This window comes from Salvelinus fontinalis, chromosome 21, assembly GCF_029448725.1.
Source record: "Salvelinus fontinalis isolate EN_2023a chromosome 21, ASM2944872v1, whole genome shotgun sequence".
Classification (NCBI taxonomy): Eukaryota; Metazoa; Chordata; class Actinopteri; order Salmoniformes; family Salmonidae; genus Salvelinus; species Salvelinus fontinalis.
Genome location: NC_074685.1, coordinates 44,028,156 through 44,052,112, shown reverse-complemented (window position 1 = coordinate 44,052,112; position 23,957 = coordinate 44,028,156). Strand labels below are relative to the sequence as shown.

General features: G+C 41.6%; 1 protein-coding gene across 1 annotated transcript; it reads right to left on the bottom strand.

Moving 5' to 3' along the window:
• Positions 1 to 315: 315 nt before the first annotated feature.
• Positions 316 to 23,775, bottom strand: LOC129818976 (E3 ubiquitin-protein ligase MARCHF3-like). The gene is made up of 5 exons (XM_055875393.1): positions 21,159 to 23,775; positions 8,225 to 8,537; positions 5,654 to 5,858; positions 2,859 to 3,068; positions 316 to 1,804 (listed from the first exon to the last, which is right to left on the bottom strand). The coding sequence occupies exons 2-5, from the start codon at positions 8,479 to 8,481 to the stop codon at positions 1,646 to 1,648; spliced, it is 831 nt and encodes a 276-aa protein (XP_055731368.1). The 5' UTR covers positions 8,482 to 8,537; positions 21,159 to 23,775; the 3' UTR covers positions 316 to 1,645.
• Positions 23,776 to 23,957: the final 182 nt, after the last annotated feature.

Below are 23,957 nucleotides of genomic sequence, written 5' to 3'. Positions count from 1 at the left end.
GTTCCAAAACATTTTTCTAGGTTGTGCACTGAATACACCCCTTTATCTAGTAGACCACATACAGCTTTTTTGTTATTCAAAGATATTCTTTTTGACTCAATTAAATCTTATTTCTCTTTAGAATGAGAACAGTATCCTATCCTATGACATGGCACTTGCATTCATGAAAGTCAAGTAATACCCATTACATGTTCATATCGGAGTATGCTTTAAGGTTACCAATTGGAGACGATCTGGAAGGATAGTTATGTGAGCTGATTCAGATAATCACTTCTTATACTTTAATGTAATAACATTTGGAACAGCTCTGGAGTCTAAGTTCATATTTTTATTGGAAACAGCTGATAAAATAACTGTAGAGGAAATACATTATCAAAATGCCATCCGGACACACAAACATAACGGAAGTTTATTCCACTTCACCAACAAGCTCAATGTGTGGCCTAGTGAATCCCGACATTTAATCAAATGAAGATGCTGAAGAGTTAAGTGCACCATGTACTCTATGATTTAAAAAATATACTTTGATGGGTTAATGCATCTGGTATAACAAGAAGTTCCCTAGACAGAAAATGTAAGTGTTTTTGGCCCTTCTAATCAACCTGAATAGTCTTGGCTATACAACCATTTCTAGGAAGAGAACTATCACAGAAGAATACTTTACAAGGCAGTGACTAGAAAATCAACACAATGACCACTCATGAGTCAAAGATGGGATGTCTAACAAACACAGCTATTTGTAAGTGAAGTGAATGACTAACACAAAATATTAACATATACCACAGTCAACCAGTTCTCAACTGAGACCATATTGTATTTTTCACACAAAACTACTTTGTAGCCAAAATATAAATTAATTCAAAATGTCCCTTTTGATATGTTAAGGTCAATGTACTTAAACTGTTAATGAAGGTGTTGCAAAGAAAGACTGAGCCCTATCAACCTATGCCCTGTTTAACACTCCACTAAGCCTGTCTTAAGTTGGATCGTGTTCAGCAGGGCACACCGTAGTGAAACGTTTGAAATACTTTTGAAACAGAATGAAAAATGAGTCTTACTGGATAAGTCCAGGTAGTCCCTCACTGTTTCAGTAAGTTTTCTGTTTGGTGCATAATGAACATGACCCTGGTTTGAGGCACAGAGACCCACACATGTAGGTAAAGGTAACAGTTTAATGCTATGTAAAATACTGAAGTAGTTGAAGTACTTATTTACACTCTGGGCTTTGACTTGTTGATTGGTAGAATGTGACTAATACTATACACAGGATTATGTTGGTATGTTATATGAACCGGACACAATGTTTTCTGCACTTCACAGGAATCACCAATCACAGCATGTAATGGTCACAGTGGCAAACTTTTCCTGGCTGTCCTTCAGTCCAAATGCTTTATAACCAACTACGCACTCCACCCCATCTATATCACCAAATGTACCTGTCCATCTCTGTATGACATTTTGGTGGCAGTGGTGGGATGTAATGCTGCATTTTAAGTTAATGACATTTGGTGGCAATTCCACACGTGTGGGCACTTCAAAGTTCAGCACTGGAGGGCACCAGAAGCAAATACTGTTCCGGCGCCTATGGAACTATCCCCATTCTTCCTCAGTGTTTCTCCTTCATGGCTTTTGACGAGAGGGCTGCTCAGACAATAGTCTCTTTGGATGGCCATTTTTCACGAGATGGGCCTCGTGAAGAGGGCGGAGCAGACTGTTCACCATGTGACCTGGGGAGGAGAAGCACCACCCTCTGATTGGTCTGCCGCCATTCGTTGTACAGCCGACAGTGATACCTGAGCGACACCTGTGGTAGAGAGATGAATTCAGGTTTAAATAGTGTATATACTGTCCCCATTACTGTAATGCATTATGCAAGCCCAAACAAGTGGAAGAGGAAGATGTTGGGGCGGCAGGTAGACTAGTGGTTAGGGCGTTAAGTCAGTTACCGAAAGGTTGTTGAATCGAATCCCCGAGCTGACAAGGTAAAAATCTGTCGCTCTGCCCCTGGACAAGGCAGTTAACCTACTGTTCCCCAGTAGGCCGTCATTGTAAATAAGAATTTGTTCTTAACTGACTTGCCTAGTTAAATAAAGATTAAATGTAAAAATAAAAAAAATAAAAAAATGCCCCTAGACCAGAGATGGGCAGCTGGCAGGCTGCATGCGACCACACCTTTTGAAGGCCCTCTGATCAATCCATTTTTTTTTAAACGCAGTCTCTCAACCAAGTTAGAATAGTACAATACACAGGGTGAAATCTGGTTGTGCATCAGTAGTTTCTCTTATGTCAGTCACTCAATTAGCCAATGTTAGCTAACTTTCAGATTGGTAAATTAGTCTAGCAGCCAGCTATCTGGGGGGTACGAAGAACCTCAAGCAACTGCAGTCCCTCATGACTTCAGATTTTTTGTGATCCTCATCCCCATCAAAGTTGCCCATCCCTGCCCTAGACACTAGTCTAGACGTTGTTTTTGTGTTGAGTAATGTCTAGAATTGGGACAGGGTAAGCTGATCCTAGATCTGTGCCTAACGGCATCTTTTACCATGAGCAAACCAAGTAGCTGACTAAAAGTGCTAAATAACCAGGGTTGCATTCCTATTTCCTGCATAGCACCCTGAAAAGAGGATCATACAGTATACACAATAGGAATGGAGGATCCAGAGTCAACTAATGTTTATACTTGTTTGTGTCCTCCTTATGAGACATTTGTGAATAATGCAATGTATTTATGCAAGGGTTTTGCGTCACAGACACATCCAAGTGAAAACGGGAACGAATTTGCGCAAAATGCACAAGAAACACCCAAAATCAGTCTGACCTCTGCTGAGATGTACTGGCTGCCACCCTCCACCACTCACCAGGGTCCAGAAGAGGTAGATGGTGAAGAGGGCCACGGTAAGGGTAATGAGGCCCACGGCCTCCAGGCGGCTGGAAAAGTGCAGGTGGTCCACGGCCCCCCGCAGACACAGCCACCCCGATATTGTGGCCAGAGGCGTGATGAGCAGGAAGCACACCATGTCGCCGAACAGCGTCCGTTTTTCCTGGCGCAGGCCCGGGTTACGCACCCACTAGAGACGGAGAGGAGATAAAATGTCACGTTTGCTGACAACAGAAACATCAAATCAATGGGCAAGTCAATGCCACATTTTCATTTGTGCCGAAATCAAAATGAAATAAAGTTCAACAGGCTATGGTGTGAACTAGGCTTGTTGAGGTCTTTATAGATGGGTTGGCTGACAACGTCATGAAAATGATGCGCGTGCATCAACACTAAATGTGTAATGTGATAGGTATTTTAACATTGCTATTTTTTTAACACACCAAAAAAGCATTTGATTGATTAATAAAATATTTTGTCACTTGTCTTTCTCAAATGAAGGGGATGATGACACAATCTTTGCGAGAGGGAGGGAATCTGATTTCATTGTTCCTCAGCTCGCAACTCAACACTTAATTCAGGATAAATGGAGTTCGCCTACCTGGGAGGATTCATTGCCATAGAAATGTGCCTGGCTAAAATATGAGCCACTTTCTTGGTATTGGTTATCCCGAATTGAACTCAATTGACCAAAGTTACCTCGCTAATTCCTCAAACCAGGTATGCACTGTAGTATAGGGCTCTGGTAACCACCCTTGGGTTCTCGAGGTCTTGTTACAGTAAATTCTAGATTTGATCAGCTAACACCATTATATTGTTTTATGGTCTTCCAGCTAACAGGAACTGGAAGTGCAGTGTATTGCTAGCAGAAAATTGCTAACTGAGTTTGATAGCAATATGTTAAGAGACAGGAGAGTGTAACTGGATTTACTCTAAAACAGGATGCCGGTCTGGTCTTCGGGTACTGGGCCAGGTTGGGCTAGAGCTAACCTTATGATGCCTTCCTGATTTAGCTATGCCATTTTCTCCCTCATGGTCTGCATACAGCCTCTATTCCAACGCAACATGCGCTTTTATAGACAGCTAGCTTGGATTGCCAACTACCCAACAATATCTTTAGTTTCAGTATATTAAAGATGCACTCCAGGATCTTAAGCACAAGAAATTGGTAACCTATAGTTCAACATTTGTATGATTTTCAGGACGTAACATATCATACGAAATGGACAACATATTGCACAATTTCATGACATAGTACACAAAAAACGGAACACTTTTGGCTCGTGAGCATCATTTTCAAAACTACTGGATGAAATTATACAAAAGTTCCAGAGTACATCTTTAACTAAAGCCCATTCTTCAAATATTTGGAAAGGAGACTTCTCCTGAACATAACGAGAAATTCAATCGCAAACCAACCCACAATGTCTGTGGTTTGTCAATATTAAAAGTCTATGGCTCCAAGAATATAAAATAAAAATCCTGGTGCATCCTCAAAACCCCATGGAACAGGGCTCTCTTTATGATTCAGATAATGAGGCACGATATATGGATGAGATATTATATTCACGAGGAATCAGACCTGGGTTCAAATACCATTTTAAATATTTTCAGTAACTTCAGCTGTGCTTGATTGAGCTCACCTAGCACAGTGGAACCAATAGAACTGTCCCAAAATCGCAAATCCCACCAATTCGGCACACCAGACAGGCTTACGCAAACGATCAAAGTATTTGAACGTTTTGGAATATTAGTTGAACCCAGGTCTGATGAGAAATGCTACCATTGTATGGGTGTAATTGCCACCAAACAACCACTTTGTACCACCGCTATGCAATGATATATTATATATGGAGGCAGTGTCCTGATGCACATAGAATGGAGGAGATGCTAGGGGGGAATAACATGTTAGCTAGAGGTTATTGTGGAGACGAGGACACTAACACACACACACACACATAGGAACACACACATTATTATTGTGGTAGAATTCATTCCACAAAAATATGGGGTATAATCTTCTTCAGATAGATGGGGAAATGAGGGGTAAAAAAATTCAGAAACACAACCGATATTAGCAGTGAGCTTACTTATTACCACGAGAACCAAAACTCATTTGGAGTTGATTTATTCATTAACTTGCAGTATTCATTTACAGAGGACTAGGTGTTTTTGCTGTGTGTTGACAATTATTTTGCGATTTAAGAGCTTTCGGGAATCTCACCCCTGAAAGACATTCACTTTTAACTGTTACATTGCTAATAAGACACACAGTAACATCAGTGTGTTGATATAACCCACAGTAACATGGAGGATTGGTTGACAACTAGTGTAACTGCTGAGAATGTAGAGGAAGTGGGGTGTGTGAAGTGTCATGGAATGTTTACCAGAAGCCCAAAGTGTCTTCAACCCCCTTCACTTCATATTCCATCTGTGCATATAGACCAAACTTCACACCACAGCTTATAACTATAAATTACATATTTACTAGACTGTGTTCTTCCTAAAAGATAGCAAGAGCCAACAAAATCCTTTGGCATGTTTTGATGTAACATGGAAAAACAGGACAGGCCAAAGGCCTGGTTTTAAGCCCAGCGCGGACAAACATATATGTTTGTTGGGATTATGTGGACAGATGGGGACAGAAGAGCCATGCACAGCGAGAAGGGCCATGCACAGTATATGTGTATGTGTAGCATGTCATTATGACAATGGTTTATTTACATGCTGCATTTTGTGTGTGCATGTGTGTACTTATGCTTCTGTATACTGTACCTCCATCAGTGGCCGGTTCTTCCTCTGTACAGTGAACTGGTAGTGGCAGAGCTCACAAGCGCTGGTGCCAGAGGCAGAGAGCCAGTGCTCCAGGCAGCTCCGGTGGATGGTACCCAGGGTCCCTGCACACTCACAGGGGGAGAGCAGCTCCTCCTGACCCCCTCCGTCATGACAGATCCGACACATGGGCCGCTCAGGCAGAGGGCTTCGGCAATATAGAACGAGGTGAGGAAAAGAGGAACAGAAAGAAATTGTCTTTAGATACGCTGATGTTTTCACAAGGCTGGTGTAGAAGCTTGGGACCGCAGGTGGAAAAATGTGCCGTTCCACACTTGAGCAAGTAAGTTAACCACCAAATACAACTGCTTCCCGTGCGCTGATGACGTGGACGTCGATTAAGGCAGCACCCCGCACCTCTCTGATTTAGAGGGGTTGGGTGAAATGCAGAAGACAGAGCTGAATGCATTCAGTTGTGCAACTGACTAGGTATTCCCCTTCCCCCTTTCTAAGAACAATAACAGCTGACTAGGGATCCTACTTTCCCCTTTCTGAGAACAATAACAGCTGACTAGGGATCCTACTTTCCCCTTTCTGAGAACAATAACAGCTGACTAGGGATCCTACTTTCCCCTTTCTGAGAACAATAACAGCTGACTAGGGATCCTACTTTCCCCTTTCTGAGAACAATAACAGCTGACTAGGGATCCTACTTTCCCCTTTCTGAGAACAATAACAGCTGACTAGGGATCCTACTTTCCCCTTTCTGAGAACAATAACAGCTGACTAGGGATCCTACTTTCCCCTTTCTGAGAACAATAACAGCTGACTAGGGATCCTACTTTCCCCTTTCTGAGAACAATAACAGCTGACTAGGGATCCTACTTTCCCCTTTCTGAGAACAATAACAGCTGACTAGGGATCCTACTTTCCCCTTTCTAAGAACAATAACAGCTGACTAGGGATCCTACTTTCCCCTTTCTGAGAACAATAACTAACTATCCCTCTTCCCTCCCTTTCTGAGAACAATAACAACTAAGATTGGACATTACAATTCACTGACTAGAGGTTTTCCAAAATATCAGGTCAATATTTCAGTGGATAGAAAACTAGCTGGTTAAATAACAAAACCCTGGGAGGGTGTTGGTGTAATTTGACGCTGTCACACATTGTTAGAATACCCTGTCTATTCCGTCTCTGTACTATGCATTCATACAGTACATCTCTTAGATTACAGACTCAAATCAAAAATGTTCTGGATTAAAACAACATATGCAAGGAGGATTATTACTTTCATTTACTATATGGACTGTAATCTATGATTCACCAATCTCCTATATGGCATCTAATCCTCTAATCTGGATGATGATGATGTTGGGTTGTTGATCGCCTTGATTTCATCAGGAAACTAAGCCGATGTCTTTGACGGAATGAATGAGCCCCTCACTCAACAAACCTCCCCTTGAACATAAACACTCGTCGCTGCCAATAACTAACACAACAGGATGAACATCATCTTGTCAGACAAAAGAATGAATAATAAGATTTTGCTAGCAAAACAACTTTGGAGTCGTTGTCAGTTTGAAGTAATAAAAGCCTTTAAACCTAATCTGGAAATAGTTTTTCATGTTGATCATCAACAGAACAAACATGACGACAACATCACTGGATACGAAAACAACTAATAAACATCTATGGCGATAATGTTTGTTGATTTAGTTTATATTAGACATATCTGACAAAAAGGCATATTTATAACCTGGTCCCAGATCTGTTTGTGTTGTCTTGCCAATGACCAGACATAGAGTTGGGAAGACGGCACAAGTAGACCTTGGACTCGGATAGCACATATTCTTCAATCAGTATTTATTAATACATTGTACGTTGTAGCTACCATGGCAATTTATTCTGTAATATTTATTCTGTAATAGGTAGCAAATGAAGTTGATCCCAATTCTATAATGTATGCTACCAGCTCTACTGTATGCCAATCTATGCTAGCTACCGCTTTGCTACTATGCTATCTATCTCTAAGCCACCCTATGCTAGCTAGCTCTATGCCACATGCTGATTATTAAGAGGGCTTTGGGGGGGCTAACAGTTGTGACCCAGTCTGCATGACTGCAGCTGTTGCCGCTAAAGCCCCCCTTTGTCTCCCATAGTGTGTGTGAGTGACAGAGTCCCGTCAGGCGTACATGCTAATCAAGGTGCTAAATTTAGACTCTGCACCATCCGGCTAGAACAGGACATTTGTTGTGTTTCAAATGAACAGACATTTCCCCCACAGGGCCAGTTAGTGTGATTGGTATGTAAGTTTTATGTAGCTGTCTGAAGCCATAGTTACTCATCTATAGGATCTATATAGTCCTCTTTCACAGAGAACAAGAAGGACATCCCAGACAGAGGGGGGAAATCCTTTTGAGAGTCACTTGATTTGTTACCATTCAGAAATCGTGTTTGGTTGTATTTGGGTGTATATTTAAAACTAGCTTCACTTTACCTCTGACCCCCACCAACCCCTCCCCTCCACACTCGTACAAAACTCTATTCCATCCATGTTTGGCAGGTCCATACCTCTGTTTAGCGTACGCTCCCACGATAGGTGACAGCAGCTGCCCATCCTTGGCAGACACTTGCATGTAGTACTGCGGCTCTCCATTGGCCGGACTGCTCTGCTCTTCAATTGCTTTTCCTGGGAGGTCAGGCTCTGTCGGGTAGTCCAGGCTACCCATTGGATCAAAGTCCCTGTCGCTCAAGCAGCTCACTGTGTGGGCAGAGTCAGAACGCTCTGGCAGCACCTCCGGCAACAGAGTGCAGCGACTGGTTGTCATGGCAGCAGACGGTTATCTTTCATTGGCGTCTGGCTTGGTTACTGAGCATCATCTGTCTGGAGGAGGGGAGAGATAGTGATATTGACAAGGGTTTGAAGCATCATAAAGTGTGTGTGTTGATGCGTCCTACGTACAGGTGGCACAATGGAATTGAATACAGTATCTTCTTTTAGTGTGAAATCCTGAAGGTCAGACTCAATGCTTTGAATCTGCCACTACACCAACATTTCGCTACACCCGCAATAACATTTGCTAAATATGTGGGTGACCAATAAAAAATGTGATTTGCTGAATAGGCCTATCTGCCTTTGTTAAAAGCTGTATTTTGTGGTGTAGTAATTACAAAGATATGAAGTTAGTAAAGTTCACCTGAGAACATTCAGTCAACTAGTCCATAGTCGAGTAGAATCCTTTCCATTTCCCGTGTTACATCAATATTGTTAGACATGCCAGTCAATGTTTGACCTACTGTAATATGCAGGGCTTCCCTACCATGTTTCTGTTCGAATTATACTAAAGGTCATCTCTCTTGAGGTGCTGGAGATCTATATAGGTTAGTAGTATAAAACCACTCTCAAATGATGGAGGCTTTACTAACCTGTATAGAACTCCTTGCTTCCCTGTGACAGAGGAAAGATGAAAAACTATACAGAAGAAAAATTAATAGTAGTCTGTACAACCTAAGTTTCTTTACTACTCCAAACAGAGTAACACCAACATCCCACACTCAAAATAAACAAATGGCAGTGTCTTAATATATTCTATGTTTTTGATTGAATGTATTGAGATATAGATGTTTGAGATCTGTCAATGTTTTCTCATAATGCTTAATCGCTTAAAAATGTACAAATCCCTCTAGCTTGTGTTGATATTTACCACAAAAAATGAGCAAGCGAACAGACAGCGATCACATTCCAACTGCCACAGACTAAACACAGATGTCTGTCTATTCAGTGCGCCGGCATTAACCGTGTCCTAGTTCAGCTATTCCAGACCGCACCGAACAACTAGGGAAAGTGAAAACAGACAGAGGGTGGCTGCGACAACACAACTAAACAAAGCTGTCAACACAAAACTAATTCGCATCAATGCGGCTGAGGTCATATGTCTGGTGTTCAGGTAAACATTCTGTCAATGCAGCAGATTGGAGGAAGGCCACACTGACAACAATACCCAGTGTTGCAGGCTAAAGATGTGGTTGGTTGAGCAATGATTAAATATAACTCACCATATTTGTAGCTAACTAAGCATACAACGTAACCACACTAAACACATCCATATGAAAGCATGTCAATTAAACGACATTAAACAAGGCACATTATAAACACAAAGATTTTAATTGTAAACATTTGAAGCTACCTAAGCATTCGGCCGAACCCAATTGAAATGCATCCGTATGACAGCATAGCAATTAATCAACATTAAACAAGACACGTAAATAACACAAGGGTTTTAACTGTAAACTAGCAGCGAACGATAAACAATGGCATCTTTATACAGCTGAGACAGTAGAGCCCTTCAGCTGGTTTTCCCCGAGAGTTTTCGCTAAAGAGCTTTAGAGAAGACGTAATATTACTAGCCACGTTGTTAACACGTCAACAGAGGACGTTCCTTTCAGATAATGATCTTTTGCCCTGGAACCACGCACTATAATTCTGGCACTCCCTATTACAGTACAAAGAGATGTGAATGACATGCTATTGGATACAGATAGAGCTTTCAGTACTGTACGTTCAACCATGCCAATGACCTCTTCCTGACTAGGACCAGCGAGACAACAGGATAGTGACTTTTTAAATTCTTCACAATGCCTATCAGATTACACAATGCAACCGTTTGTGAGCGGGTGTAAAAAACTAAATGATGGAGAAGTGGTAGGGACGAGACCTGGCTTCAAATACTATTTGAAATCTTTCAAATACTTTGAGCGTTTGCTTTAGCCTGCCTGAAGTGTCAAGTGGGTGGGGTTTTCACTTTCTGGACTTTTCCATTGGTTCCATTGTGCTAGGCAAGTTCAATCAAGAACAGCTAAAGTATTTGAAATGATTTAGAACAGTATTTGGTACAGACTTCCGATAGGGAAGGGCAAGAACAGTTGTTTCACATTGTGTTTGGATACAGAGGAAGCGGAGCCTCCTTGGCACTCTGTGGGTGGTGTTGCGTATTTGTTCAACTGTCGTGAAAAATGTCAAACCACTTCCTGTTGCGTCATTCATACAACCTGGTGTGCAGACAACCCATGGAAACATAGGCCTACTGTAGACCCTTATAGATGCTTTGAGTGGGTGTGGAGATAGATAGTGGTTGTGAGATGTGCTGTAAATATGCCTAAGCTGCAATCCTGCAACTAAGGTTGCAAATGCAGAGAACAAAACTTCATTGACTGATTTGTTTTGCACACACACCTTGAATGGTAACTTGCTCTACCCCAGTGTGGCCCTCACTCCACCTTTTTGGGTAGCCATTTTCCAGGTCAGGACCAATGTGCTTTGAAAAGTTGTGGTTTGGCACTGGGTGACCTCACATGTTGTTGTTGACCTCATCGTCGAGGCCTAGGAGCGAGGCAACCCATGCCAGGGCGGACTACAGCAGCTCTCGTTACTGCCATAAACTACATTTCAAAGCCACGGTGCAGCAACAGAATGTTTCCCCCGTGACAACCTGTGTTCTCCAACCATGTCACAAGGTTTGACCCATTGAGGCAAGAGCCTAACTATGACCGTAGCAGGACACAGGGGCAATGACTAGTCAGACCTCCAAAACAGGAACATTAATCATTGTTGGTCGACTTTCAGGAACACTTTACTCATGGTACTTTCTATATATTTTTGTTATTCTTTGTAAATCAGTCCCTCAATGTGAAACTATTTGACTCAAGTACCCATGGTGGAGAAAAGGATGTAAACATATTCTGAGTCATGCTTTTGGGAAAGACCGTCAAAGTGCATTAGAAAAAGTGGTTTAAAAAAATGGACTCTCCTGCCTAAAACCTGTACACCAGAATAAAGTTAGACAAGGACAGTGATACACAGTGAACGTTAAGGACATCTGCATGTGAGAATAACCTATAAAGTGTGAATGATTACCCATGTCGACATGCTGTAGGCTGTCTGTTTCAAAATACTGCAAATAACTACTCAGAGAGCTGTTAAGCACTGGGTGTGGACATCACTGTTTAAAATTAACTGACATAGCTAAGCTAACTTCTAAATATTAGACCATGCTAACTCGCTTAGTGCGATGACAGCTTTGAATCTGACTGGACTAAGTCTTCAAAAACAAGAGCATGAAATGCAATTCTTGTAAGTGAATAGGACCTAGTCACACAGTGAAAGCACTGTTTTGCCTAGATAAGCCTGGGTGTCGTTGATAAGCGAGGTGGAGATTCCTCTGAAGTTTTATTTATCCCTTACTGCCTCCTAGACCCTCACTCACTCACTTACTCTACTTAATCCTATGGAGACACTGGCTTTGTGCCAGTATCCACACTAACACACAGACTAGCATTAGAATGCATGGCAAATACATTGGTTCATTCTAAGTAGTGTTCTAGTGTGGATACTGGGAACAGTCATGGGCCTTGTACATAGCGTGGATACTGGGAACAGTCATAGGGCTTAAACATAGCGTGGATACTGGGAACAGTCATGGGCCTTGTACATAGCGTGGATACTGGGAACAGTCATAGGGCTTAAACATAGCGTGGATACTGGGAACAGTCATGGGCCTTATACATAGTGTGGATACTGGGAATAGTCATGCGGCTTATACATAGCGTGGATACTGGGAACAGTCATAGGCTTATACATAGCGTGGATACTGGGACACAGTCATAGGCTTATTCAGGAGCATTCAATGTTACAGAATGTCGTAGAAAATGTATTGTGTAGAACATACATGCCTCTCTCTCAACTAGAATAAAGAGCTATGTTTCTACTATGTTTTTTACATGTTGCAACCCACAGAATAAGCCACTCTAGGCCTGCATGTCACCCTGCGAAGAGGCCCAGAGTCTAGTGTGTTGAGGTCTTTCAGTTCATATCGGCTATCCTTCCTATTCACTACAATATTTGGAGGCTCTGGAACGGTGAGATAAAGTGATAAATGAGGTTAAACTGTAAGCCTTTCCCAGTCAATCCCACTATGGCATAGTGTTGCTGTCTCGATCTCCCATTAGATGACTTGTCAGTGTGCTACAGTATGTTACAGTGTGTTAAATGAGCTTTGGGCTGGCTCCAGTGGACGAGAGCGGCATTCCTACAGATTGTGACCCAGCGCCATCAAATGATAAGCTGTTCAGTGGACAGGATGCCACTCCTCAAGTCACAGCTGTGGCTCTGTGTGTAACAGTTGGCAGCCACTTCTGCTGCTGAAGCCTTCGGACCAGGCACTTAACTCTCATCAGTGATTTACTCACAAGCTGTGGTCAAGCCTAGCCTGGCTAAACTGGATCAAACCTTGATAGGGTGAAGTATTGAACAATGAAAGAATGTAGAATGTAATGGAAGAATGTGGCTTATGGTCAAGTGTATAACGTTTTGTTGGGTTGTAGATTGATTCACACTGTTTTGTCTAGGCCCTTGGTCAGTCAAGTCCCACAGTTGTAAGATACAGTAGTCTAAGTGTATACATTGTTATAGAGTTGGTGACAACCAATATCCAACACCTTCAAGTTAAATGTTACTTATTCAATGAAACAGTGTCTTATGTCCATATCAATAGAAAAAACATAATAGATCTCTATTGTTTTTAGGTTAGACCAATAACATAGTTAAAGTGCGTCATAACATTGTGGTATGCCTTTTATTGAGGAACCATTGTGCAAAGGCCTATTAACTCGTTTCCCCATCTTTCAGAGGTCAATCTCTCTGCAGCAACAATGTATCGGCTAAATTTACCCTGTGTTTTGTCTTTCTAGTCGCCGATCCTTTTAAGCTAAAAGGACAGAGAGGAAAGACTGTGCTTTTATCAAATTGTGACTCATAGTTATCGGATTAGCTTGAATTCTTCCAGTAAAATGTTGTGTAACTAGGAATTCCCAAATTTTGCCATCACAATGTATAAACAATGTCTTCATTCCATGCAGATTTCCTCAGCCCGCCCCAAAAACAAATCATTCAGTGGGCTATATATGAATCAGCCCTCAACTGAAACAGAGTATAGCGTAGCACGATAGCATTCTAAGCTAGCTAGTCTTGACCCCAATCACATTTTATTTTTTTAATGTAACCTTTATTTAACTATGCAAGTCAGTTAACAACAAATTCTTATTTACAATGACGACCTACCAAAAGGCCTCCTGCGGGGACGGGCTGGGATTAAAAATATATATATATTTTTATACAATATAATTATAGGACAAATCACACATCACGACAAGAAAGACAACACAACACTACATAAAGAGAGACCTAAGACAACAACATAGCATGGCAGCAACACATGACAACACATCATGGTAGCAACACAACATGGTAGCAGCACAAAACATGGTACAAACATTATTGGGCACAGACAACAGCCCAAAGGGCAAGAAGGTAGAGACAACAATACATCACACAAAGCAGCCACAACTGTCAGTAAGAGTGTCCATGATTGAGTCTTTGAATGAAGAGACTGAGATAAAACTGTCCAGTTTGAGTGCTTGTTGCAGCTCGTTCCAGTCGCTAGCTGCAGCGAACTGAAAAGAGGAGCGACCCAGGGATGTGTGTGCTTTGGGGACCTTTAACAGAATGTGACTGGCAGAACGGGTGTTGTATGTGGAGGATGAGGGCTGCAGTAGATATCTCAGATAGAGGGTGAGTGAGTTACAGTACTTGTGAATCAGTCCTCAACTGAAACAGAGTATAGTGTAGCACGATGGCATTCTAAGGCCTATCTAGGCCTGACCCAAATCACACAGTTAGAGTACTTGTGAATCAGCCCCCAACTGAAACAGTAAACTGAGCAGACTATAGGATAACACGATAGCATTCCACGCTAGCTGCCATGCTGTTTGGCTTCAACTTGAGGTCTCTCCCCCTCTCGCATTTTCCGAGCCCTAGCACTGTGGGAAAGGGACCAGAGAGACTTAAATATAGCTTGTTTGACAGACTGCTTTCCACCACCCCGCTGACCACAGCCGGTAACCTCTAGCCAGTCTTAATTCTATCCTTAAGGACGCAGTCGTAGACCCTCCTTCCCCTCCTCTTCCTTCCCTTCTTAGTGTCCTTTGGGACAAAGTGTGGTTCATTCAAACAGCTAGAGGAAGGGGCACTTAAGAAGTGGGCCAGTTTGGTGAGAACTAGCTCTGCAAAAGACTGCACTTCTGGGTTCTCATAGTGCTAGTGTAGTCCTCCCTAAGCTTGCATGACCGCATATATAACCCCCCCTCCCATAGTTGTGGGGTCTTAAATCTTTTCAAATGTCTCTTCTTTAAAACTTATTGGCTATAAATACTGTGTGAAAACTGGTGGTTTCTGTAGGTGGTGGTCTTTTTATAGACCTCAAGAGATGTGTGGGAAATTTTTTCCAATTTGTTTATTCATTTTCACTCAGCCAAGTGAAACGCACCACAAAGGCTTTTCACATTAGACCAAAAATAAATTGTTTCAAAGACAGTGGACATGCATTGGCCAATGCCAAACCACACACATGAGAACTTCCAACTCTTGTATAGCCTGTTTGTTTTAAACACAATTTAGCTTTTTAGTTTTACTCACACCTTTCAGCGTGCCAGCAGACAAATTCATTTTCCAAACATCTCTACACACATGATTCATATTTTTGCGTTTGAGCATTTAACTCATTTTTGATTGAGAATATCCAATTTCAAATGCCTGTGAGCATCCACTAGGCCGGCACAATTATCTAGACTGTTCCCACACAAAAACAGCCTTTGGGTATTTAACTACACTACAGCATTCCTCTTCAATTAGTGTCTGACCATAACATAGCTGCATACTTTTCTGAGATAAAACCCCATAGCGACTCGTTTATGGTTAATCTACCGCAATAAGGAAGTTAATGGATATAAATAGCCAATGTGGGACTGAGTACAAAGAGGCCTTGACTGTGTGTGCCATGGACAGTGCCCACCCAGCTCTGCGTGTGCTGCCAACCGACCATTGTGGCTTGGCAGGAAAAGGACTCCATGCTGCCTTGTGCATGGCATGCTGCCCCGGGGCACAAATTAGAGCAAAAATCTGCCCTTTTGTTTTTCAGATGCCCTTTTAACTCAAACTTCTCAACAGAAATCCCACATGTATAAATAGGCTACAGTATATCTCTTCGGTTATAGTGGGAAAGGGCTAGACAGGGCTAGCGTTTAGTACAGAACTGCTCAAAGTATGGCTTAAACTGTGGCCTAGCTAACCTCCTAAAACAAAAATTGACATCCTATATCTTACCACAACATGAGCAAAACCACTGTATCTAGACAGGCATGGCTGCTGTGTAGTATCTGTATTTGCATTTGTATTTATTATGGATCCCCATTAGTTCCTACCAAAGCAGCAGCTATTCTTCCCGGGGTCCAGCAAAATTAACTGCCTTATACAATTTTAAAAACATTACAATACATTCACAACAGATTACTCCACTACCACATCTCTACAATACAAAGTCCATGTGTACGTGTGTGTATAGTGCGGGCTTTCGAGTGGCGCAGCTGTCTAAGACACTGCATCTCAGTGATAAAGGGGTCAAGACAGACCCTGATTTGATTCCAGGCTGTATCACAACCAGCCGTGATTGGGAACCCCATAGGGCAGCGCACAATTGGCCCATTGTCGTCTGGGTTTGGCCGGGGTAGGCCAACATTGTAAATAAGAATTTGTTCTTAACTGACTTGCCTAGTTAAATAAAAAATGTTATTGTGTGGATGCCAGTTTGTGTTGCTTCACAGTCTCCTCTGTTCCATAAGGTGTTTTTTAAAATCTAATTTTACTGCTTACATCAGTTACTTGATGTGGAATATAATTTTTGTTAATGCTGTTAGAGTCACACTTTATTATGGACAGACTTCTCCCCAATATGATTTGACCATGACAGTTTACAATCCAAGGTTACTTGCTCAATTACCACATTATGTATTACAAGATTTAGTTGAGGTTTAGTGAATGATTTGTCCCAAATACAACGCATTTAGTCTTAGAAATATTAAGGACCAACTTATTCCTTGCCACCCATTCTGAAACAAACTGCAGCTCTTTGTTAAGTGTTGCAGTCATTTCAGTCGCTGTAGTAGCTGACGTGTATAGTGTTGAGTCATCCGCATACATAGACACAATGGCTTTACTCAGAGCCAATGGCATGTCGTTTTCATAAAGATTGAAAAAAGTAAGGAGCCTAGACAGCTGCCCTGGGGAATTCCTGATTCTACCTGGATTATGTTGGAGGCTTCCATTAAAGAACACCCTCTGTGTTCTGTTAGACAGGTAACTCTTTATCTACAATATAGCAGGGGGTGTAAAGCCATAACACACATTTTCCAGCAGCAGACTATGATCGATAATGTCAAAAGCCGCATTGAAGTCTTACAAAAAAAGATTATGGGGGCTGTTATCATCAATTTCTCTCAGCCAATCATCAGTCATTTGTGTAAGTGCTGTGCTTGTTGAATGTCCTTCCCTATAAGCGTGCTGAAAGTCTGTTGTCAATTTGTTTACTGTAAAATAGCATTGTATCTGGTCAAACACAATTTTTTCTGAAAGTTTACTAAGGGTTGGTAGCAGGTTGATTGGTCGGCTATTTGAGCCAGTAAAGGGGGCATTAAAATGTTTAGGTAGCGGAATTACTTTTGCTTCTCTCCAGGCCTGGGGGCACACACACTTTCTAGTAGGCTTAAATTGAAAATATGTCAAATAGGAGTGGCAATATTGTCCGCTATTATCCTCAGTAATTTTCCATCCAAGATGTCAGATCCCAGTGGCTTGTCATTGTTGATAGACAACAATAATTGTTTCACCTCTTCCATACTCACTTTACTTAACTCAAAATTACAATGCTTGTCTTTCATAATTTGGTCAGATATACTTGGATGTGTAGTGTCAGTTGCTGGCATGTCATGCCTAAGTTTGCTAATCTTGCTAATGAATGATCATTAAAGTAGTTGGCAATATCAGCCAATTTTGTGATGAATGAGCCATATGATTCAAAGTTTGCATTTTTCCACAAAATGTAATTGAAGGTGCTCCAAAGCTTTACTATCATTCTTTGTCATTTATCTTTGTTACATAGTGTAGTTTATTTTTATTCAGTTTAGTCACATGATTTCTCAATTTGCAATATGTTTGCCAATCGGTTGTGCAGCCAGACTTATTTACCATTCCTCATCACTCTCAATTTTTTAATTCCTCACCAATCCACAGGGATTTTACCATTTTTATAGTCATGTTCTTAATGGGTGCATGCTTATCAGTAACTGGAATAAGGAATTGCATAAATGTGTCAAGTGCAGCGTCTTTTTGCTCCTCATTACACACCACAGACCGACAAATATTATTTAGATCAACAACATAGGAATCACCACAAAACGTATTGTATGACCTCTTATACATTATATTAGACCCAGCCTTTGGAACTTTGGTGTTCCTAGATATGGCTACTATATTGTGATCACTACATCCGATGGATCTGGATACTGCTTTCAAGCACATTTCTGCAGAATTAGTAAAGATGTGATCAATACGTGTTGATAATTTTATTCTTGTGCTGTTTGTAAATACCCTGGTAGGTTGACTGACAACCTGAATCAGGTTGCAGGCACTGGTTACAGTTCGAAGCTTTTTTTTTGTTGATTGGGCAGCTTGATGAAAGCCAGTCAATATTTAAATCACCCAGAAAATATACCTCTGTTGATATCAAATACATTATCAAGCATTTCACACGTTATCCAGATACTGACTGTTATCACTTGGTGGTCTATAGCAGCTTCCCACCAGAATGGGCTTTAGGTGAGGCAGAAGAACCTGTAGCCATATTACTTCAACAGTATTTAACATGAGATCCTCTCTAATCTTTACAGGAATGTGGTTCTGAATATTAACAGCAACACCTCCACCATTGGCATTTCTGTCTTTTCTGTAAATGTTATAACCTTGTATTGCTACCACTGTATCATCAAAGGTATTATCTAAATGAGTTTCAGAGATAGTCAGAATATGAATGTCATCTGTTACTAGAACATTATCTGTGTTTAGGCCTTGGTTGACACATATGATCTATGAGTTGACATACATACCATTGGCATGAAGGCCTGATTGTCTGTGAGGGCTTTTCTAACTGCCAGTGATGTCACTGTGCTTTGTGCAATTAATAGAAGGCGTCGAACTGTCGTGGGTCTGAACAGACAAGGGGAGGGGAAACCAACGCGTACATGGATTCAGCCCGTAGGGGCTAGTGCCTTTAGCTTGGAGGGATTACCCCTGTCAATCAGAGGATATTACTGTATCACCACAGAATTACTTAATGTAATGTATGTATACTGCGTCATTGTCAGTTTAATGTGAAACTGCAGGGGATTAGTTTGGCAGTGTGCCAGCTGTCAAGTAGTCGATCAAGTCTGAGATAAACTACATCAACAACGACATGTCATGATTTGTTTACTCTTCTGGGCCAATCAGAGGAGTGACGAGGAGTGACAAGCTATCCCATTGCTTAGCAACAAGCTCTTTGGCGAAATAGGGATTTTGAATGATCAGTTAAATCCAATGGTAATCTAGAGATACTACTTAACCAAAACCGCTGTACAGATATTTTCAGGGGTAAAAAACAACATGGGCCTTATGCTGGAAGGGTGCCCATTTAGATTGATTCAAATACAGTGGGGCAAAAAAGTATTTAGTCAGCCACCAATTGTGCAAGTTCTCCCACTTAAAAAGATGAGAGGCCTGCAATTTTCATCATAGGTACACTTCAACTATGACAGACAAAATGAGAAAACAAAAATCCAGAAAATCACATTGTAGGATTTTTTATGAATTTATATGCAAATTATGGTGGAAAATAAGTATTGTATACTGTATAAATAAACATATTTTCTGTGTGTTGTAAGTTTGGGAGTATTTTGATGGCATGATAAGCTGAACAACTGTAAACAAAGCAATGCCAAACAATACCTTTTTTTAAAGGGCCAAAGTACATCATGACACACCGCAGGGACTGGATCCCTTAAAGCAGCACCTTGCTGCATACATTTTCTGTGAAACATAATGAATATTTCAGTCTAGTGCCCTGATGGCACAGACCAATGACCATATTGTTTGAACCTCTCGACAAAATAGATCCCCTATCTATCACGTGATAAATAACCAGATAGACACAGACATATGTGCTTCTCTTAATAACTGCAGTAGAAACTTTAGTATTAGTTATGATATACAGGTAACTGCCAAAATAATGGAAACATTTGAGTAAATGAGGGATACAAAGTATATTGAAAGCAGGTGCTTCCACACAGGTGTGGTTCCTGAGTTAATTAAGCAATAACATACCATCATGCTTAGGGTCATGTATAAAAATGCTGGGCAGACTATTATTTTGGCTACCATGGCTGTGCCCCCATAAGATGACAATGACCCTATCCACAGGGCACGAGTGGTCACTGAATGGTTTTATGAGCATGAAAACCATATGCCGATGTCTCAGTCAAAAGATCTCAGCCCAATTGAACACTTATGGGAGATTCTAGAGTGGCGGCTGTGACAGCACTTTCCACCACCATCAACAGCAAAACACCAAATTATGGAATTGATCATAGAACAATGGTGTCACATCCCTCCAATAGAGTTCCAGACACTTGTAGGATCTATGCCAAGGTGCATTGAAACTGTTCTGGCTTGTGTTGGCCCAATGCCCTATTAAGACACCAAGTTAGTGTTTCCTTTACCTGTAGCTAACTATCCATAGTGTGTGTGTGTGTGTGTGTGTGTGTGTGTGTGTGTGTGTGTGTGTGTGTGTGTGTGTGTGTGTGTGTGTGTGTGTGTGTGTGTGTGTGCGCGCGCGGTCTGTGCACTCAACGTGCAATTGAAAATGGTAATTTGACCGTTTTGCTGTAATAGGCACACGTTAAAAGAGTGTGTTAAAGTTTAAAATAAAATAATTTTCAATTTAAAATATAATATTGTCATGTTTTTCAGTCTGTATGGCATCATTGGCTTGGCTGTCCAATTGAAGAAGCCTACACGAGACAGCAATAATGCAACAGCTGAACGCAATGACAACTGTACGAGAAATGCACTGACTAATTAACTAACATTCAGGAGCAAATGCGCCCTCGGTCTCATGACAGCATTTTTTGGGATTATCACAGGCAAGTCCCAAAGAGAGAGCTGCCAAGAAGACTCAAAGAGCAGATACCGTTTTGAGAAAATGGAATGCACTGTACATGTTAGATAAATGAAAGTAGCCTCGTCATTTACAAAAATCACACGCTTCACGGTGACTATTGACATTGTTCATAAAGACAAGTAATAACATACACAGTACACGTATCCAAAACGCTCTGTTGTCAAAACACTGATAGATTGTAACACGGGGACTAACATTAGCTTTATGCATCGTGAACCCCATTGCCTTGTGTTGACAGCAGGGTGTGTGAGTGTATTGAGCCAGACACAAAACGAAATGTTAATTTTGTTAACTCATGTGCCACACCTTAAACCATTTGTACTTACTAATATCTAAACTATACATACCTTCATTGCGAGATCCCAAGTCTACAAATTATGATTATACACACTGCGACGCAGGATGATCAAATAATCGTTTGGTTTAATGTCAGTGATCCACGCCAACTTCCCCCCGTCAGCTGGTAAATCAAGCAGTCTAGCCAGTCAGACATACAATAACGGTCTCCCCCATCCAATCAGATTATTGCAGTAACAAAACTTGCCACCAATGGGAGGGTCCTCGGCGGAATGATGATCTCGGGTACCGTGGCGCACCCTGGTGGTTTATCCAGGAACTTTCACTTTCAAATCAATTACCGGTACTTGGTTATTATTCATCCAATGTAAGAAGGTTGTCTTTTTGATATTTAAAATTTCTTGACAAAAAATAATCATCACCATAAGCATGCATTTCACTTAAGAAAATGATGGCCTCCCGGGTGGCGCAGTGGTCTAGGGCACTGCATCGCAGTGCTAACTGCACCACCAGAGTCTCTGGGTTCGCGCCCAGGCTCTGTCGCAGCCGGCCGCGACCGGGAGGTCCGTGGGGCGACGCACAATTGGGCTAGCGTCGTCCGGGTTAGGGTGGGTTTGGCCGGTAGGGATATCCTTGTCTCATCGCGCTCCAGCGACTCCTGTGGCGGGCCGGGCGCAGTGCGCGCTAACCAAGGGGAACAGGTACACGGTGTTTCCTCCGACACATTGGTGCGGCTGGCTTCCGGGTTGGAGGCGCGTGTGTTAAAGAAGCAGTGCGGCTAGGTTTGTGCTTCGGAGGACGCATGGCTTTCGACCTTCGTCTCTCCCGAGCCCGTACGGGAGTTGTAGCGATGAGACAAGATAGTAATTACTAGCGATTGGATACCACGAAAATTGGGGAGAAAAGGGGATAAAATTTAAAAAAAAGAAAATGATAGGCTTATATTTATTTCAGTCAAATAAAAAATAGCCTACAGTTGAAGTCGGAAGTTTACATACACTTAGATGTTAAAACTCGTTTTTCAACCACTCCACACATTTCCAGTTAACAAACTATAGTTTTGGCAAGTCGGCTACCTTGTGCCTGCCATTAAAACTCGTTTTTCAACCACTCCACACATTTCCAGTTAACAAACTATAGTTTTGGCAAGTCGGTTAGGATATCTACCTTGTGCATGACACAAGTAATTTGTCCAACAATTGTTTAAATACAGATTATTTTACTTATAATTCACTGTATGACAATTCCAGTGGGTTTTTGGAAAATTCAAAAAAATGATGTCATGGCTTTAGAAGCTTCTGATAGGCGAATTGACATAATTTGAGTCAATTGGAGGTGTACCTGTGGATGTATTTCAAGCCCTACCTTCAAGCTCAGTGCCTCTGCTTGACATCATAGGAAAATCAAAAGAAATCAGCCAAGACCTCAGAATTTTTTTTTTGTAGACCTCCACAAGTTTGGTTCATCATTGGGAGCTATTTCCAAAAGCCTGAAGGTACCACGTTCATCTGTACAAACAGATAGTATGCAAGTATAAGTTTGGTTCATCATTGGGAGCTATTTCCAAAAGCCTGAAGGTACCACGTTCATCTGTACAAACAGATAGTATGCAAGTATAAACACCATGGGACCATGCAGCCGTCATACTGCTCAGGAAGGAGACGCATTCTGTCTCCTAGAGAGGAATGTACTTTGGTGCGAAAAGTGCAAATCAATCACAGAACAACAGCAAAGGACCTTGTGAAGATGCTGGAGGAAACAGGTACAAAAGTATCTATATCCACAGTAAAACGAGTCCTATATCGACATAACCTGAAAGGCCGCTCAGCAAGGAAGAAGCCACTGCTCCAAAACCGGCAGAAAAATGCCAGACTACGGTTTGCAACTGCACATGGGGACAAAGATCGTACTTTTTGGAGGTCTGATGGTCTGATGAAACAAAATAGAACTGTTTGGCCATAATGACAATCGTTAAGTTTGGAGGAAAAAGGGGGAGGCTTGCAAGCCGAAGATCACCATCCCAACCGTGAAGCACGGGGGGTGGCAGCCACATGTTGTGGGGGTGCTTTGCTGCAGGAGGGACTGGTGCACTTCACAAAATAGATGGCATCATGAAGAGGAAAAATGTTGTGGATATTGAAGCAACATCTCAAGACATCAGTCAGGAAGTTAAAGCTTGCTCGCAAATGTGTCTTCCAAATGGACAATGACGCCAAGCATACTTCCAAAGTTGTGGCAAAATGGCTTAAAGACAACAAAGTCAACGTATTGGAGTGGCCATCACAAAGCCCTGACCTCAATCCTACAGAAAATGTGTGGGCAGAACTGAAAAAGCGTGTGCGAGCAAGGAGGCCTACAAACCTGACTCAGTTACACCAGCTCTGTCAGGAGGAATGGGCCAAAATTTACCCAACTTATTGTGGGACGCTTGTGGAAGGCTACCCGAAACGTTTGACCCAAGTTAAACAATTTAAAGGCAATGCTACCAAATACTAATTGAGTGTATGTAAACTTCTGACCCACTGGGAATGTGATGAAAGAAATAAAAGCTGAAATAAATCATTCTCTCAACTATTATTCTGACATTTCACATTCTTAAAATAAAGTGGTGATCCTAACTGACCTAAGACAGGGAATTTTTACTCTGATTAAATGTCAGGAATTGTGAAAAACTGAGTTTAAATGTATTTGGCTAAGGTGTATGTAAACTTCCGACTTCAACTGTGCATAGTATTTTTTATTGAACCTTTATTTAACTAGGCAAGTCAGTTAAGAACAAATTCTTATTTAAAATGATGGCCTACCCCGGCCAAACCCGGACGACGCTCGGGAGCCAGTAGGCCTAACTG